At 51.0% G+C, this 18,296-nt stretch overlaps 1 protein-coding gene across 9 annotated transcripts in view; it reads right to left on the minus strand.

Annotated features, from left to right (window-relative positions):
- Positions 1–18,296, minus strand: part of LOC119951075 (coiled-coil and C2 domain-containing protein 2A-like) — a 610,180-nt gene that overhangs the window by 317,455 nt on the left and 274,429 nt on the right. For all 9 annotated transcript variants that reach the window (XM_038774117.1, XM_038774121.1, XM_038774113.1 and 6 more), the window contains exon 18: positions 6,639–6,792. In XM_038774117.1, the coding sequence (XP_038630045.1) occupies positions 6,639–6,792 (154 nt within the window). The remainder of the gene's footprint in view (positions 1–6,638; positions 6,793–18,296) is intronic.

Genomic DNA, 18,296 nt, shown 5'->3' on the forward strand with positions numbered 1-18,296 from the left:
GCGCATTGCGATCCGCGACCAAAACTTTTTTTGACTGCGCATGCGCGGCTTGCGCATGCGCATACCGATCCGCGACCAAAACTGTTTTCGACTGCGCATGCGCGGCTTGCGCATGCGCATAACGATCGGCACCGCGATATTTTTTAAACTGCGCATGCGCGGCTTCCGGTTCCGGCGCATGCGCAGACGCAATTTGTAGTTCTTTGCTTACCGGAGACTGCAAAATGTGCTCCGACGCCATTTTTTCGCGGATTTCAGCGATTTTTCTGTCCCATCTGGACTGGATTTCTAAAAGTTGTAAGTTACCTTCTCTTCCCGATTTGGACTGGGTTTCAGCAGTTTGGTTTTGTGAGAAATTCTTGTTATTTCTTCTTTTTGATCTGTACTTTTCATTCGCGATTTCTTGTTCTTTTCGTGATTTTTTAAGTTTTGCATCACTCAGTCTCTGTGCAGTTAGGACTCTGAGTATGTCTTGCTGTTCAAATTTCTCACAGTACTCTTCAAATTTGTTTAGTAACGTTTGTAAGCTGTTTCTGTCTTCATCTTTTGAGTATTTAAATCCATTGTACACTTTCCTATTTACAGGCCCTGCGGTGAGAATTGCTATTTTAATGTTGTCGGAGGCGTCTTGTACATCATTAGCTACGAGATCCAAATCAAACATTTGTTTAAACCTTTTCCAGATACCTCTTACATTGCCAGTCAGGTCTAGCTGCTCTGGGTGTCCAAGCCACATCCTCGAATTAGCGATGTCTTCCCAAGTCAAATGTCCAGTAGGAGATTTCCATGCCATTTTGAGCTTTCTGTATCTGCCACTGAGTTGTCCTGTAGTAAGCGTCTGAAGCCACTCCTTGGTACCATGTGTTGTTACTCGTGTCTTAATAAAGCTTGTAGTCTCAAATGTGGAGAAGATGCTTTATTGTAAGTTCGTTCACTCTTCATAGCTGTTTCCTAAGGTTACTTTCAGTGTTCCTAGCTGATGTGGGTGTATCTGTGTTGCCCCAAGTTCTGCCCTCAGTGAAGTGTGTCCTCACTTCCTGTCCCCGTCTATTTATATGGCTCTCCCGTGCCCCCTCTAGTGTTTGCTCAGTTGTATTGCATCTAGTTAACTTGTGATCACCACAATACTGTTCAAATCTATCAGGACTTGGCAGCGGAGCTGGCAAAGAAAAGGGCCAGATTCAACAAGGCCAAGGCTGCTCTTTCAGGAGCAAGGTGCGATTTGGCATGATGTATCTGGCTTGTTTATGGGTCATGCATGGAGGGAAAGAACACAATTTTGATAAGCCGGAGGAGGCAAGTAACTTTATAAAGGATGATAGACTGGGGAACATTTTTTAAAATTGTTTTTATTAAAGATTTTTCTTTTTTTTCCCCCTTTTTTATATAAATTTAGAGTACCCAATTCCTTTTTCCCAATTAAGGGGCAATTTAGCGTAGCCAATGCACCTACCTTTTTGGGTTGTAGGTGCAGACGCACATAGACAAGGGGAGAATGTGCAAACTCCATACGGACTGTGATCTGGGGCCAGGATTGGTCCCGGGTTCACAGAGCCATGAGGCAGCAGTGCTAATCACTGGGCCACTGTGCCACCCAGGATTTTTCATATTGTACAAACAAAGGTAAGTGTGAACATACATTGAAAACAAAAATATATATACATCAGTTGTCTCCCATGATTTACATTATTTTGTTAATGACAACACCAGGTTAAAGTCCAACAGGTTTGTTTCGAACTTCTCTGTTAGTTCCTCAACTGTTGTCAGTCTGTTGTCTGTGTAGAAAGCTGTCTCCAGCTTTCGAAGGTGCTGTCCATCATGGCTGGCGCGAACCTGTGGTTATTGCAGATGGGAGCCTTAACGGACATTTTGGTTAATCCAAAGCGCTGTCACTTTGGTTTCACGACCAGAGTGTTACAATCACCACTGGGCGTGTTGAGTGTTTGTTTGATGTCGATGGAAAATCAGCTGTGGTCATAGCATGGACGGCGGTCCCCATGCAGTGGCCCTCCTCCATTCGCACCCACTCAGCTTCTGGCTCCTTTATCCACCACTTTACCCTTTCTGCAGTTGCAGCCCAATGGTAATATTGCAGGTTTGGGAGGGCTGGGCCTCCCCATGGTTCTCGTTATCTGCAATGCTTTTTTTAGGGCACTTATGGTTCTCCACCCCCACCCCCACCCCACTCCACTCCATACGCACACAAATTATATGATTGTTTATTCAAATGAGTCGAAGAAGGCCCTGGAGATGTAGATCAGTATGGATCTGAACAGGAAGAGGAATCTGAACAGTACATTCATCTTGATCGTCTGCACTCTCCCTGCCAGAGAGAGTGGGATTGTGTCTCATCTCTGCAGGTCCTTTTTTACTTCCTCCACTAGACTGGTCAGGTTCCATTTGTTGATCCGTGTCCAGTCATGGGAGATGTGGATCCCCAGGTAGTGAAATTTGTGTCAGGCTTGTTTAAATGGAAGCCCCTCCAGCTTTGTGCCTCACTTTGCAGATTTACTCGGGAGATCTCACTTTTGTAGCCCGAGAAGGCTCCAAACCCTTTCAGGAGTGCCATGATTCCCTCCATGCTGTTTTGTGGGTCCGAGATGTTGAGGAGCAGGTCATACGCAGAGAGGGAGACTCTGTGCCCTCTGTCTCCTCTCCCTTCCAATTCTTTGTCGCTCTGAGCGCGATCACTAGGGTGAACAGCAGTGGGAACAACATGCAGCCCTGCCTTGTGCCATTGTGCAGCTGGAAGTACTAAGGGCTGGTGGTATTTGTCCGTATACTCACCGTGGGAGTGCTGTACAGGAGTTTCACCCAGGCGGTAAACCCTGCCCCAAGCCTGAACTGCTCCAGTACCTCTTTAAGGTACTTCCATTTGACTCTGTCGAAGAGCTTTTCTGCGTCTATGGAGATGATCACCTCAGGTTTTCTCTCCCCTGGTGGGGTCATTATCATGTTCAGCAGGCCCCTGATATTCGATGTTCGCTGTCTATCCTTGACAAAGCCCATTTGGTCTTCTGCTACCATCTCTCGCACACAGTCCTCCAGTCTCCGGGCTAAGACCTTGGCCAGTATTTCCGCATCCATGTTTAGCAGCAAAATGGGTTTCTGGAAGCCATCTTCTGTTGGGTCTTTGTCTTTCTTGGGTATCAGCAAGATTGAGGCTTGTGATATCGTAGGCGGCAGGATGCCCCCTCACCAGCGAGTCTGAGAACATCTCCCTCAGGTGTGGGGCCAGTGCTGTCGCAAATTCTTTGTAGAAGTCCGCTGGGAATCTGTCTGGTCCCAGCGCCTTTCCTGCTTGCATGGAGTTAATACTCTTCATGACTTTTCCCAGTTTGAGTGGGGCTTCCAGCCCCGGTTTTCTATCTTCCCCTACAATTGGCATATCCAGTCCATCAAGGAACTATTTCATCCCCAAGTCCCCTGCTGGGGGCTCTGAGTTGTACAGCCCCAGGTAAAGGTCGCGAATACCTCGTTGACCTTTTCTGTCTCCACTACTAGTTTGCCTTTGTTATGTCTAATCTCAGATTTTTACCTCATGGCTGCCTGCTTTCTCAGCTGGTGAGCCAGCAGGTGGCTGGCTTTGTCTCCATGCTCATACAGGGTCTCCTGTGACTGGCAGAGTTGGTGCACTGCTTTCTTCATGGAGAGCAGGTCAAAGTCCATTTGTAGCTTTTTCCTCTTCGCCATGAGCTCTATGGTTGGGGCCTCGGAGTATTGTCAGTCTACCTCCAGTATGGAGTTGACTAGTTGTTGCCTCGCCACTTTCTCTTCCCGATCTCCTTGTGCTTTGTAAGCAATGATTTCACCCCTGATCACAACCTTCAGCTCTTCCTAGAACGTAGAAGGTGAGACCGCCGCACTCTGGTTCACAGCACCAGGGTCCCAGGTTCGATTCCCCACTGGGTCAGTCTGTGCGGAGTCTACACGTTCTCCCTGTGTCTGCGTGGGTTTCCTCCGGGTGCTCTGGTTTCCTCCTACAGTCCAAAAACATGCAGGTTAGGTGGATTGGCCATGCTAAGTTGCCCTTAATGTTCAAAAAGGTTAGGAGAGGGTATTGGGTTATGGGGAGAGGGTGGAAGTGGGTTGGTGCAGACTCGATGGGCCGAATGGCCTCCTCCTGCACTGTATGTTCTATGTTCTAGTAGTATCCTCATCTTTGGCCTGTGATATTTTCTCGCAGAAAGCCTTATCAGTCAGGAGGGCCGTGTCCAACCTCCATGGTGGGCATTGAGCACAGCCCGTCTCTAACCTCACATCACATAATGTGGAGTGTGGTCGGAGATTACAACCGTGGAATATTCCGTTCTTACTAGTTCTGGAAGCACCAATTTCCTACAAAAAAGTTGATTTGTGTATATACATTGTGTACATGGGAGAAGAAGGAGAACTACTTCTCCCCTGGGTGGGTGATCGCCATGGTCCACTGCTCCCATCTGCTCCATGAATAAGGCGAGTCCTATGGCCATGTTGGAAGTCTTCCCCATTTTGGGGTTCAACATACCTATCCAAGGGTTCTGTACACAATTAAAGTCTCCCCCATGATATGTCAGAGCCTGTCGACGTCAGGATTTCCGCAATGGTCTTCTTTATAAATTCTGTGTCATCGCAATTGGGAGGGCGAGGGTGAGTAGGCAGCACTGTGCACCTGGCGCCAACTCCCACACCACACACCCGTAACCCCACCCGACCCCACCAGGAGGGCGGCCTAACCCCCACCCTGCACCACATGCTGGCACCCATACCATCTGCCATGGGTGGATGCCCTGGCCACTGAAGCCATCAGCTACCCATCCCCTGAGCTGTATGCGTTGGACTGTCTAATACGGTGCATTTTCTGTTTCCCCCACACCCAGGAGAAGGTCACTTATAACCGCAGGGAACGGGGGAAGAATGGAGGGGGACAGCTGGACCTGCAGCCCCTCACCGCAGCAGAGCAGCTGGCCCTAGATGTGGTCGGCGGGCCCGAGGAAAGGGAACTCGCCATGGTGGAGATCGGACTCCGGAAAAGAAGTGAGACCCTGCTGAGTTACGGTTCCCCTTGCCACATGAGTCAACCACCCCCCACCACCCTCACCCCCACACCACCCTCACTGCCACACCACCCTCACACCGCCCCACTACCCCCTGGCCCGCGGTCTAATTATTTGTCTTGTCTTGTGTCTTGCAGAACCTGCTAGTGTTGGGGCGGACCTCTCTAGCGCCCTCCACCCCCAGCCACAGCCAGAACCCAGGAGCTGTGCAGCAACGTTGACACCGACACAACCCATATGGCTGAAACCCAGGACACCCCGATGCTCGCATCTGATGTTGACACCAATTTCCCATCACAGCTGTCTCCAACACACTCCATCATCCCAGAGACACTCACCTTAGTTGGGCACCTTACTGAAGAGGCTCCTGGGACAATCTCTGGTGCTCACAATGCAGATGATCCGTTCATCAGGTGGAGGTAGGAACCTGCGAGGGAGCGGACAGTCAGAGGGTGGCTGGCCCCAGAGGCTAGCTGCCATCCAGACGGGTTTCAGGCTTTTGGAACGGACAGTCCTACTGATCGTGGAGATGCAGTCGCTGACCCAAGAACTACATGAGAGGTTGCCAGTGGGCATCCAGCACCTGCAGGCGCAGGTGGAAGTGTCCAACAGCGTCCAGGAACAGGAGGTGGTGCCGGTAATGCGTGCCACCCAGGTCAACACCGCACGAGTGGTGCTCGCGGCGGCCCTCCCACAGGCAGCCATGTGCCAGAACCATCGCCTGGTCGCCCCAGAAGACGGCTGCCAACGGGGACCCAGATCACAGGGTGGGAATTACAGCTGGCAGCCTCCAATCATGATGTACCATCTGGGGATCCACCTAGACGCAACGTTGGGGCCTGTAAGGCCAGTACATTAGACACCAGTCAAGTTGGCACGGGTACAGGGCACAGTTTAGCGACAGGTGCTGGGGCACGAATCTGTACATATGTTGTTACATTAAACACTCGTTCACATTGTCACACCCTGCCTCGGTGCTCTGTCAGATGGTTGTCAGGGGTGGGCTGGTCTAGGACGACTGCAGAGGTAGGGGGTGAGGGGATTGGTGGACATTGGGGGTGGGCTTGGCTCAGGGACCGCAGTTCAGCCAACGGTCACTGTTCCGGTGTGTCGTCGTCCCCACCCTCACCCCCACCGTCCCCACCTCCGCCACCCCAGGGTCCACAGGCCCGTAGTGTGGCAGGTAGGTAGGTATTACAGAGGGGGTTGCAGGACGGGGAGGGGGTGGTGGATGGGATGTGGTGTCCATGCACCTGGCCAGTTCCCCACCACCACCCCCAGTCGGTGAACCTGGAAACGATCAGAGCATCCCGTGCGTGTTGGTCTGGCCACATGTCGTGTGGCCTCCCGTGCCTGCCTGGGTCCCATGTCCTGCCCACCCTTGTCCTCCCCTACATCCTCCTTTTCGTACAAGGAACGGCATTCATCCTCCTCCCTCTGCTGCGCGATGCTGTGGAGGACGCAGCAGGCCACCACGGTGTGGACGACTCTCCCAGCGTCATACTGGGGGGTCCCTCCAGAGCGATCCAGGCACCTAAACCACATCTTCAGGAAGGCTGAAATACAATGACAATAAAGGAAGCAAGTGAAAGAGGTACTTACTACTTCCAACACCTTCATGATTAGTTGTAACTATCTCATCACTGCTAAATTCTATCTCTTCCAGAACAGCAGTACTGGTAATAGTGGTTACTTCAGGAATGGGTATATACACCTTTGCAAGCAGGTTGATGGTTTTGTTCCTTAATTCGTATATCTATAAAATGGTAATAAGTCAAATGGTTAGTGTGGAAGTATGCTCTTTACTACATTTTTAGTCCGATTGATCATCATTTTTAGTCCCATTGATCATCAAAATCAAAATCTTTTCTTGCTGTTTACAGCTCAAACAATAAATCAGTCTCAGAGCAGTTTGCAAAGCTGCTGGAAATATGACTGTGATGCAGCGTAACATGGCTGTGATGGGCACATGATTTCTTGCAAAATGCTATATATGTCTTCACTATAGATATTCATATGAATTTTCACAAAAGAGATGTACTGGAATTTTAAATTGAAGCCATGACTCGTCATATTTCTCTCTTTGAATGAGCATATGAAAGCAGAATAGGCACACGCGTATTTCTGTAGCACCATTTAAATTCAGCTGAATTCCAAAGGAAAGTTATTAATAAATTAACTACATCAGGTCCAAATAGTTTCGTCTAGTACCTCAGGCTTTTGAAATATAGTAAGCAAGAAGACAAAGCTGTTGTTAGTAATAGCTGATGCATCAAAGACCTTCTAAAATTAAGTTGTTCCAAAATGAACTGCCATGACATGAAATACATCTTTTGGCAAATTGCATTAAATGGTTCTGCTGAGTTCAGTTAGCTGAACTAGAGTTATGTCTCTGTGGTGAGGTAGAACTTCATGAAACCAATCTCTAAAGCCTCGAGAGTTCCTGAGGAGAAATTTTGACAGTATGCAAATACTTAGAAGCATTTTGCCATAGTGAATACAAAAATCTGAATTGGTGTCTTAACACATTTAATAGGGTTAGACCACCAACAGATTATTATCATGCAGGAAGGGAAGGAACAGTACTGGGTGGAGAAAAGTGGAATTAGAATGCATTTAAGGAAGATGCTACCCACCCAGATACTAGATATTCCTATACAGGCAACAAAAGTACATAAGGATTTTACTGAGGAAATAAGGATAAGAAAATTGTGCATCACCCAAGAAGCAATAAGGCATTCTGTCACCTGCTGCTTGATGATTTGTGGCTACATCCAGACACCCAAAGTTCAGAGCGCCACATTTTCTATGTGACACATCAAGGTGACCAATGCACTTTTAGGACACAGTTACATTTCAGTCACCCATGTGTACTCTAATATTAGTCATGGTGAAGCAGAGACAAACCTTCATGAGATCAATAATGCTCTTTACAAGAGACCTGGGATATTTATCAACCAAATCTTACTGTCAGCGGCAAAGTTGTGGTTTAGCCACTGGTTTAATTTAAAAATACATTGGGGGTGGTTTTCTGGCCGGATTGAATCTGGCGCAAATCCTGCTGTGCTGGGAAAATACCAGGAGGCCCCTGAAACAGTGATGCGACCATCAATTCACACGAGACAGAGTTGAATTGAACAATGGCTTTAACGGACTAGAACAATGCCTGCCTGCAACTGCTTTGCAAGTGAGACCCGTCTACAGGGCAGCTGCTCTTTATACCTCCCCTCAAAGGGGCGGAGCCCACAAGGGCACCAACATGATACATTCCGTGTAGTACAGTGCAATGGTCCATAGGTGGAGCCCACATGGACAACAGCGTGATAGAATGTAGTACAGTGGTGAATGGTTACTACAATACGTTCACAACGTTCACCCCCTACTAAAAAATTGAAGTCCGGTGGGGGTGAAGGGCTCACAGGTTCAGTCTGTCCGGTGCCCTGATCGTGCGCTGTGATCACCTGAGCTCTGGTTTCGCAGCAGGCATGGGTGGCAAACTCGTCGGTGCGGGCATGGGTGGTGAACTCGTCGGTGCGGGCACAGGCGTGGACTCCGGGAGCGTGTCTTCGGGAGTTTCGTTCCTGTGGGTCGGCGAAGGGAGTATAGGAGGGGGTGTGGAGGCCATGTAAGGGCGGGTGTTGTTCGGTGTAGGTTGGGGGGGGGCTAGGTTGTGGTGGTGGTAGGGGAACCTGCGGGTGCCAGGTCCCGGAGGGAAACCGTATCCTGTCGGCCGTCGGGGTGTTCTACGTATGCGTACTGAGGGTTGGTGTGAAGGAGCTGGACCCTCTCGACCAGGGGGTCGGACTTATGGCTCCTTACGTGTTTGCGGAGTAGGACGGCCCCGGTGTCATCAGCCAGGAAGATAGTGAGACCCCGGAGGTGGATTTCCTAGGGAAAACCAACAGGCGGTTATGAGGGGTCTCGTTCGTGGCTGTGCAGAGGGACCTAATGTAGTGGAGCGCGTCGGGGAGGACCTCCTGCCAGTCGAAAACTGGGAGATTCGTAGACCGTAGGGCCAGGAGGACGGCCTTCCATACCGTTGCATTCTCCCTCTCCACTTGTCCGTTTCCCCAGGGATTGTAACTGATAGTCCTCCTCGAGGCGATGTCCTTACCGAGGAGCCCCGGTCACTGTAGACGTAAGTGGGGAAACCGAACAAGGTAAACATACTATTTTGGGCCTTAATGATGGTGGCTGCGGTCATGTCGGGGCAGGGAATTGCAAAGGGGAGGCGGGAGAACTCGTCAACGACGTTGAGGAAATATGTGTTGCGGTTGGTAGAGGGGCGGGGCCCTTTGAAGTCGATACTGAGGCGCTCAAACGGCCGGGATGCCTTCACCAGGTGGGCCTTATCCGGTTGATAGAAGTGCGGTTTACACTCCGTGCAGATTTGGCAGTCCCTGGTCATGGCCCTGACCACCTCAGTGGAGTAGGGCAGGTTCCGGGCCTTGATGTAGTGGAGAAAATGGGTGACCCCCGGGTGGCAGAGGTCATCACGAGGGCGTCTGCATATGTGGACGCTTCCTCGAGTTGTACAGAGATTCGATAGCTCACCCGGGCGTGGAGGAGGCTCAGCTTCTGTTCGTCAGTGACGGTGGGCGAGGATGAGGCGGCGAGGTAGGCCTCAAAACATCGGAGCCAGTGTGATAAAATCCCTTTGGCTTCCGCGGCCTGTGGGTCGAGTTCCAGTCGGTCAGGTTTGAGGGCTGCTTCCATAGCGATGTTGTGGTCGATTAAATTGATGCAACCATCAATTCACGTGAAACAGAGAGTTGAAGTGAACAGTGGCTTTAATCGACTAGAACAGTGCCTGCCTGCGACTGCTCTGCAAGTGAGAGCCGCCTACAGGGCAGCTGCTCTTTATACTTCCCCTCAAGGGGGCGGAGCCAGGGGCAGAGCATGGGGCACCAACATGATACATTCCGTGTAGTCCAGTACAAATGTCCATAGGTGGAGCCCACATGGGCAACAGCGTGATACAATGTAATGCAGTGGTGAATGGTTACTGTAATACTTTCACCACAAACAGGATTTGCACCAGGTGCCAAATAGTGCGCAATGTTTCTGGGCCCTCCCAGCAGACTGAATCTCGTTCAAGCCCAGTGAGGGCGTGAACCAGAGAGCATATTAAAAATCTAATTTAAATATATAAAATTGCTGTAAGCGGCATTCTCCCGACTCCATCTGCTGGCACAACGTGAAGCCGGTGCGAATCACTACTCGTGATGACCACGCCGGAGTCTCAGATTCCATTGTAACCCCCAGACGATCGGAGACATGGCAGGGCAAGCCTGGCACTGCCAATCTGGGTTGGGCTGGCACAGGCAGGTTACCACTGCCAGTGTGACGGGAGCAGTGCCAAGGTGCACAACCAAGGAAGCTGACCTGAGGAGGGTGGGGCATTTGGCAATCCCACAACAGGTGTCACTCACCTAGGGGGTGCACTGATACTGGCCAACGGGGGGGAGGGGAGGGGGGGATTTCGGTGGACCTGATGCTGAGATTTTGGGAGGGGGGCGGTCTGTAGCCTTATTCTAAGATTGGGCATCCTTTAAATTGGCGCCCCAATCTCTGACGATCTGGTCATGTTGCTGCCTTTGGGTCCCACACATTTCATCCACAGCACGAATCATCTGAAGCTCCAAAAAATGATTAAGTGCAGGAAGATCGCCATGCCCCAGTCCCCCACTGCCAGCAGGATCGAGGTTCACTCATCGTGCTGGTAGCCCCAGATTTGCATGATTTGTGTATAATTAACAGCTGGACACCGGATACACCAACCCTCTGCGATGCTCCACCCCTCTCAGGCGGGAGTCGCGCGGGTATGAATTGGTGCATGTATTTATGTGCGGGGTCCAGGCACTATGGCTGTTGAGGGAGAGCATGAAGATAAGAAAATTCTCAAAACTTTCTGGGGGTGTTTCATTGGACCTCAGGGAGTAATAGACAACAACTTGATGGCAATTAACTTGGGGTCTCCGCCTCGGGATCGGTATAGCCTGGCCTAGACCCCCATTGCTGCATTATTTCATTTAAATCCACCCCTTAGCTGAAACTAACAAGCTCCTGGCTGTTGACATGCTCACTGTATCCTGTATATACTCAGATGGTCATGTGGGACATACCCAGCCCACCCCTCTGGAAACTCTCACACCCCAGCAGTATCACCAACAGGATGGGCATGGCCATGCTCAATCGCTGGCCCACCAAGCTTTGGCACTCCTCACGAGTGCAGCCCCACAGTAGAGGAAGCAGGCTCTTCACTAATCTTACCCCATCAAAGGATGCATGCACCGTGCCCGAGGGAACTCTCTGTGGCACACCGCTCTTAGAGTAGAAGCCCCACCAGTGACAATATAAGCTAGCCCACCCCTAAGGATCACAAAATGTCTCCAAGCCCTGTCTGTCCACTGCGACCCTGATTCCCTTCAGGAGATCTGACCAGCTCTCTGTCACAACCTGTGTGTTAAACCCAGGTTTCACATTATACTGCAGCTAAGGTGCCAGCAAACGCACATGTCCCTCGCTTTCCCCCATCTGTAGGGTCAGCCCATACACCAGCCTCTTAGCATAGAGGCAAGTGGCATCACAAGTTGACCATCTCCACCACACAACCAGTTGCCACCCTGCTGGCGGGATAACACATTGCTCACCAGGGACGAGACCCCTTGGGAGTGAAGGACAGGGGCAACAGAGCCTATCACTAACATTGGTTGTGACAGCCAACGGTACCCGTGTTGGCAGGGATGGCTGGTGAGGATAGAGGCGCCCACATCAGAGGTCTGGTGTGAGGCATTGATGGATACAGGGGGCAGTGTGAACAACATAATCCTGAATGCGCCCGGACGAGAGGGGGAAGGAACAGGTTGAGGGTGGCGCAGCAGTACAATTCAGGATGACCATGTAACCTGGTGGCATTGGATGATCAGGGTAATCCTCACGTTGCTAACATTCTGTGTCTCTCTCCCCCCTCCACCCACAGATACATGGATTTCGAAGTACAGCCAGCTATGCTCATTGTCTAACTGGTCGCTGCAACCGTTGTGGATGCACAGAGGCTAGAGCGTCAGGTCAGCCCAGGGAGGACCCTGCACAAAAGGAAAATTACCCAGAAGAGCCAAGGCCAGCAATTGTTGGCCGTACACCAGGCTGAGGAGGAGGTGCAAAGGAGGCACCGCATCAGAGCACGTATAGGCCTTACATTCAACGAGCTGCTGGACTGCCTATGCCTGTGAAGACTCTTCGGATAACCAGTGCTTCGCATGCCTATCCTGGTCCCAGACCAGGGAGGGAAACAACTTGTCAGTCCTGTGTCACCCAGCTATGCAGGGTGTGGTTAGTCCCTCACACACATTGGTTCTCGGGATTTGTGACTGATACTGGGCCACGGATGGCACAGTTACAGTCAGAGAAGGCATCAGCAGCCTGTAGTTGGGGAACAGGTAAAGTGAGGGGTTGGGGGGTGGTCTTTGTAAGTCACAGGACAATGGGCCTCGGATGGGAGAGGTCAAGTCTACATGGGCAATGGGACATCAACATCAAACAGTTTTGGGATATCAACCACTGTAACGATGGGATAAAGAATGAGAGGAAGAGGGAGATTCATTGGAGGGTGACCCTGCTGGGTGCTTTGCTCCAGAGTCCCCAGCCCACTTCTGTCCCCAGTTCGCTTCCCCATTTCCATCTTGCCTCATCCAATGACAGTCGAGCTCTGTCCAGTAGCTGTCTGTATACTGTCCCGCAGTTTCTCCCTTCCTTACTGTCCGTGTTTATCAGGTCCTCTAGTAATGTAGTCTCAGGAACCCTGGGGTACCCTACTGTCTCCTGGAGGAGAAAGTGCTTTACTTCTAGGTGCCTAAGTTCTTGTCCTGTCGGTAGTGCCAGTTCCTCCGCCAGTTCTCCCAGTGTCACTAGTCTGTTTCCCATGTAAACGTCCCTGACTGTCAGCGTCCTCCCGTTCTGTCTCTATTTTTTGATGGTGGTGTCTAGCACAGCTGGTGGGAACTTATGGGGCGGGATTCTCCCCCCCCCCCCCCCCCCCCCCCCCCCCCGGCCGGGTCGGAGAATCGGGGCCAGCGTCAATCCCGCCCCTGCCGTGTCCCAAATTCTCCGCCACCTGAGATTCGGCGGGGGCGGGAATCGTGCTGCGTCGGTCGATGGGCCCCCCGCGGCGATTCTCCAACCCGCGATGGGCCGAAGTCCCGCCGCTGACAAGCCTCTCCCGCCAGCGTAGATTAAACCACCTACCTTACCAGCGGGGGATCGGCGGCGCGGCAGGCGCCGGTCTCGGGGGGGGGGGGGGGCGCGGGGCGATCTGACCCGGTGGGTGCCCCCATGGTGGCCTGGCCCGCGATCAGGGCCCACCGATCGGCGGGCGGGCCTGTGCCGTGGGGGCACTCTTTTTCTTCCGCTTTCGCCATGGGCTTCACCATGGCGGAGGCGGAAGAGACCCCCTCCCCGGCGCATGCGCGGTATGACGTCAGCAGCCGCTGACGGCTGACGCTCCGGCACATGCGCGGACTTACACCGGCTGGCGAAGTCCTTTCGGCCCCAGCTGGCATGGCGCCAAAGGCCGTTCACGCCAGCCGGCGGAGCGGAAACAACTCCGGCGTGGGCCGAGCCCCTCAATGTGAGGGCTTGGCCCCTAAAGGTGCGGCCCGATGCCGGAGTGGTTCATGCCACTCCAACACGCGGGGACCCCCCGCCCCGCCGGGTACGGGAGAATCCCAGCCATGGTTTCCACAGATGGGAGCCATGGGAGACATCTCGGTCAGACCAATATATTGCCTCAATTGATTCTACGTCCTTAGTGTGGCTACCACCATTGGGTAGGATGTGTACCTCGCCCGGGGGGGGGGGGGGGGGGGGGGGGGGGGGGGGGGGGGGGGCGGAGCGGTTGCTGCCGTGGTGAGGGCCCAGAGGGTCGTCCACACACACTCCATGTTGGGTTAATTTATCCAACCTCTCACTCATTCGGCCATACCTGCCCAGTGGTAATATTCTAGGTTTCGTAAGACCAGGACACCCCTATCTTTTCTCCTTTGCAGTGTTGATTAGGGGACTCTCGAGTTCTTGCCCCCCCCCCCCCCCCCCCCCCCCCACACACACACACACACACACACACACACACTCACATGATCATTCTGTCCATGTTTTGGAAAAAGGCCTTGGGGATGAAGATCGGTATCGATCTGAACAGGAAGTGGAACCTTGGCGGTACACTCGCTTTGATCGTCTGCACCCTCTCAGCCAGAGAGAGCGGGAGTGCGTCCCACCGTTGCAGGTTCTTTTTGACGTCCACCGTCAGGCTTGTCAGATTCCACCTGTGGATCTATATCCACTACCTGGATATTTGGACCCCAGGTAGCGGAATTTGTTTTAGGCTAGTTTGAGTGGGAGTCCCTCCAGCTCTCTCCTTCCCCCATTTGGGTTCACTGGGAATGCCTCACTTTTACCCAGGATAAGTTTGTAACCAGAGATGATTCCAAACTCTTTCAGGATCTGCATGATTGCTCTCAGTTCTTCCTGCGGTTCCGAGACATAGAGGAGCAGGTCATCCGCATAGAGTGTGACTCAGTGCTCTCTGCCTCCCCTTTGGATGCCCTTCCAGCTGTTCGCGTCTCGCAGAGCGATCGCCAGGGGTTTGATTGCGACAGGAGCGGGGACAGTGGGCATCCCTGCCAAGTGCCTCTGTGCAGCTGGTAATATTCAGAGCTGGTGGTGTTGTTTTGAACGCTCGCCTTGGGGGCTTTGTACAGGGGTTTCTCCCAGGAGGTGAATTTTGCTCCTGGCCCAAACCACTCCAGTACCTCGAGGAGGTGCTTCCATTCAACTCTGTCGAAGGCCTTATCTGCGTCAATCACCTCAGTGACATGTCCCTTAGATGTGGGATTAGGATCGGCGCAAATTTTTTATAGAAGTCCGCCGGGACCCCATCCGGTCATGGCGCCTTCCTATCGCGGAGTATTCCGCTTGTACTATTCCTGGAATAACTGATTTCTCCACTGCAAAGAAGTCGATTCGGGTGTATATCTTATGGACCAATGAGAACATAGAACATAGAACACTAGGACATAGAACACTACAGCGCAGTACGGGCCCTTCGGCCCTCGATGTTGCGCCGACCTGTGAAACCACCTGAAGCCTATCTGACCTACACTATTCCATTTTCATCCATATGTCTATCCAGTGACCACTTAAATGCCCTTAAAGTTGGCGAGTCTACTACTATTGCAGGCAGGGCGTTCCACACCCCTACTACTCTCTGAGTAAAGAAACTGCCTCTGACATCTGTCCTATATCTATCACCCCTCAATTTAAAGCTATGTCCCCTCGTGTTGGTCATCACCATCCGAGGAAAAAGACTCTCACTGTCCACCCTATCTAACCCTCTGACTATCTTATATGTCTCTATTAAGTCACCTCTCAGCCTTCTCCTCTCTAACGAAAACAACCTCAATTCCCTGAGCCTTTCCTCGTAAGACCTTCCCTCCATACCAGGCAACATCCTAGTAAATCTCCTCTGAACCCTTTCCAAAGCTTCCACATCCTTCCTATAATGTGGTGACCAGAACTGCACGCAGTACTCCAGGTGTGGCCGCACCAGAGTTATGTACAGCTGCAGCATGACCTTGTGGTTCCGAAACTCAATCCCCCTGCTTATAAAGGCTAGCACACCATATGCCTTCTTAACAGCCCTATTAACCTGGGTGGCAACTTTCAGGGATTTATGTACCTGGATGCCGAAATCTCTCTGTTCATCTACACTACCAAGAATCTTGCCATTAGCCCAGTACTCTGCATTCCTGTTACTCCTTCCAAAGTGAACCACCTCACACTTTTCCACATTAAACTCCATCTGCCACCTCTCAGCCCAGCTCTGCAGCTTATCTATGTCCCTCTGTATCCTATAACATCCTTCAGCACTATCCACAACTCCACCGACCTTCGTGTCATCTGCAAATTTACTAACCCATCCTTCTACACCCTCTTCCAGGTCATTTATAAAAATGACAAACAGCAGTGGCCCCAAAACAGATCCTTGTGGTACACCACTAGTAACTGAACTCCAGGATGAACATTTGCCATCAACCACCACCCTCTGTCTTCTTTCAGCTAGCCAATTACTGATCCAAACCACTAAATCACCTTCAATTCCATACTTCCTTATTTTCTGCAATAGCCTACCGTGGGGAACCTTATCAAACGCCTTACTGAAATCCATATACACCACATCAACAGCTTTACCCTGATCCACCTGTTTGGTCACCTTCTCAAAAAACTCAATAAGGTTTGTGAGACATGACCTACCCTTCACAAAACCGTGTTGAGTATCGCTAATCAACTTGTTCTTTTCAAGATGATTATAAACTCTATCTCTTATAACCTTTTCCAACATTTTACCCACAACCGAAGTAAGGCTCACAGGTCTATAATTACCAGTCTCTACTCCCCTTCTTGAACAAGGGGACAACATTTGCTATCTTCCAGTCTTCCGGCACTATTCCTGTCGACAAAGACGACATAAAGATCAAGGACAAAGGCTCCGCAATCTCCTCCCTGGCTTCCCAGAGAATCCTAGGATAAATCCCATCTGGCCCAGGGGACTTATCTATTTTGACATTTTCTAAAATTGCTAACACCTCCTCCTTTTGAACCTCAATTCCATCTAGCCTGGTCGACTGAACCTGAGTGTTCTCCTTGACAACATTGTCTTTCATTTGTAAACACTGACGAAAAATATCCATTTAATGCTTCCCTATCTCCTCTGATTCCACACACAACTTTCCACTACTATCCTTGATTGGCCCTAATCTTACTCTAGTCATTCTTTTGTTCCTGATATACCTATAGAAAGCCTTAGGGTTTTCCTTGATCCTATCCGCCAACGACTTTTCGTGTCCTCTCCTCGCTCTTCTTAACTCTCCCTTTAGGTCCTTCCTGGCTAACTTGTAACTCTCAAGTGCCCTAACTGAGCCTTCATGTCTCATCCTAACATAAGCCTTCTTCTTCCTCTTGACAAGTGCTTCAACTTCTTTATTAAACCACGGTTCCCTTGCTCGACAACTTCCTCCCTGCCTGACAGGTACATACTTATCAAGGACACGCAGTAGCTGTTCCTTGAAAAAGCTCCACATTTCGATTGTACCCATCCCCTGCAGTTTCCTTCCCCATCCTATACATCCTAAATCTTGCCGAATAGCATCATAATTGCCTTTCCCCCAGCTATAATTATTGCCTTGCGGTATATACCTATCCCTGCCCATTGCTAAAGTAAACATAACCGAGTTGTGATCACTATCACCAAAGTGCTCACCTACATCTAAATCTAACACCTGGCCGGGTTCATTACCCAGTACCAAATCCAATGTGGCCTCGCCCCTTGTTGGCCTGTCTACATACTGTGTCAGAAAACCCTCCTGCACACACTGCACAAAAACTGACCCATCTATAGTACTCAAACTATAGTATTTCCAGTCAATATTTGGAAAGTTAAAGTCCCCCATAACAACTACCCTGTTACTCTCGCTCCTGTCAAGAATCATTTTTGCAATCCTTTCCTCTACATCTCTGGAACTATTCGGAGGTGTATAGGCAACTCCCAACAGGGTGACCTCTCCTCTACTGTTCCTAACCTCGGCCCATACTGCCTCAGTAGACGAGTCCTCAAGCGTCCTTTCTACCACCGTAATACTTTCCTTGATTAACAATGCCACCCCCCCCCTCTTTTACCATCTTCTCTGTTCTTACAGAAATATCTAAATCCTGGAACCTGCAACAACCATTCCTGTCCCTGCTCTACCCATGTCTCCGAAATCGCCACAACATCGAGATCCCAGGTACCAATCCATGCTGCAAGCTCACCCACCTTATTCCGGATGCTCCTGGCGTTGAAGTAGACACACTTCAAACCAGCGTCCTGCTTGCCGGTGCCCTCTTTCGAACTTTTAACCCTATTCCTGACCTCACTACTCTCAACATCCTGTACACTGGGACTACAATTTAGGTTCCCATCCCCCTGCTGAATTAGTTTAAACCCCCCCGAAGAGCACTAGCAAATCTCCCCCCCCCAGGATATTGGTACCCCTCTGGTTCAGGTGAAGACCATCCTGTTTGTAGAGGTCCCACCTACCCCAGAATGAGCCCCAATTATCCAGGAAACCAAAACCCTCCCTCCTGCACCATCCCTGTAGCCACGTGTTCAACTCCTCTCTCTCCTTATTTCTCACTTCGCTAGCACGAGGCATGGGTAACAACCCA

This window comes from Scyliorhinus canicula, chromosome 16, assembly GCF_902713615.1.
Source record: "Scyliorhinus canicula chromosome 16, sScyCan1.1, whole genome shotgun sequence".
Taxonomy (NCBI): Eukaryota; Metazoa; Chordata; class Chondrichthyes; order Carcharhiniformes; family Scyliorhinidae; genus Scyliorhinus; species Scyliorhinus canicula.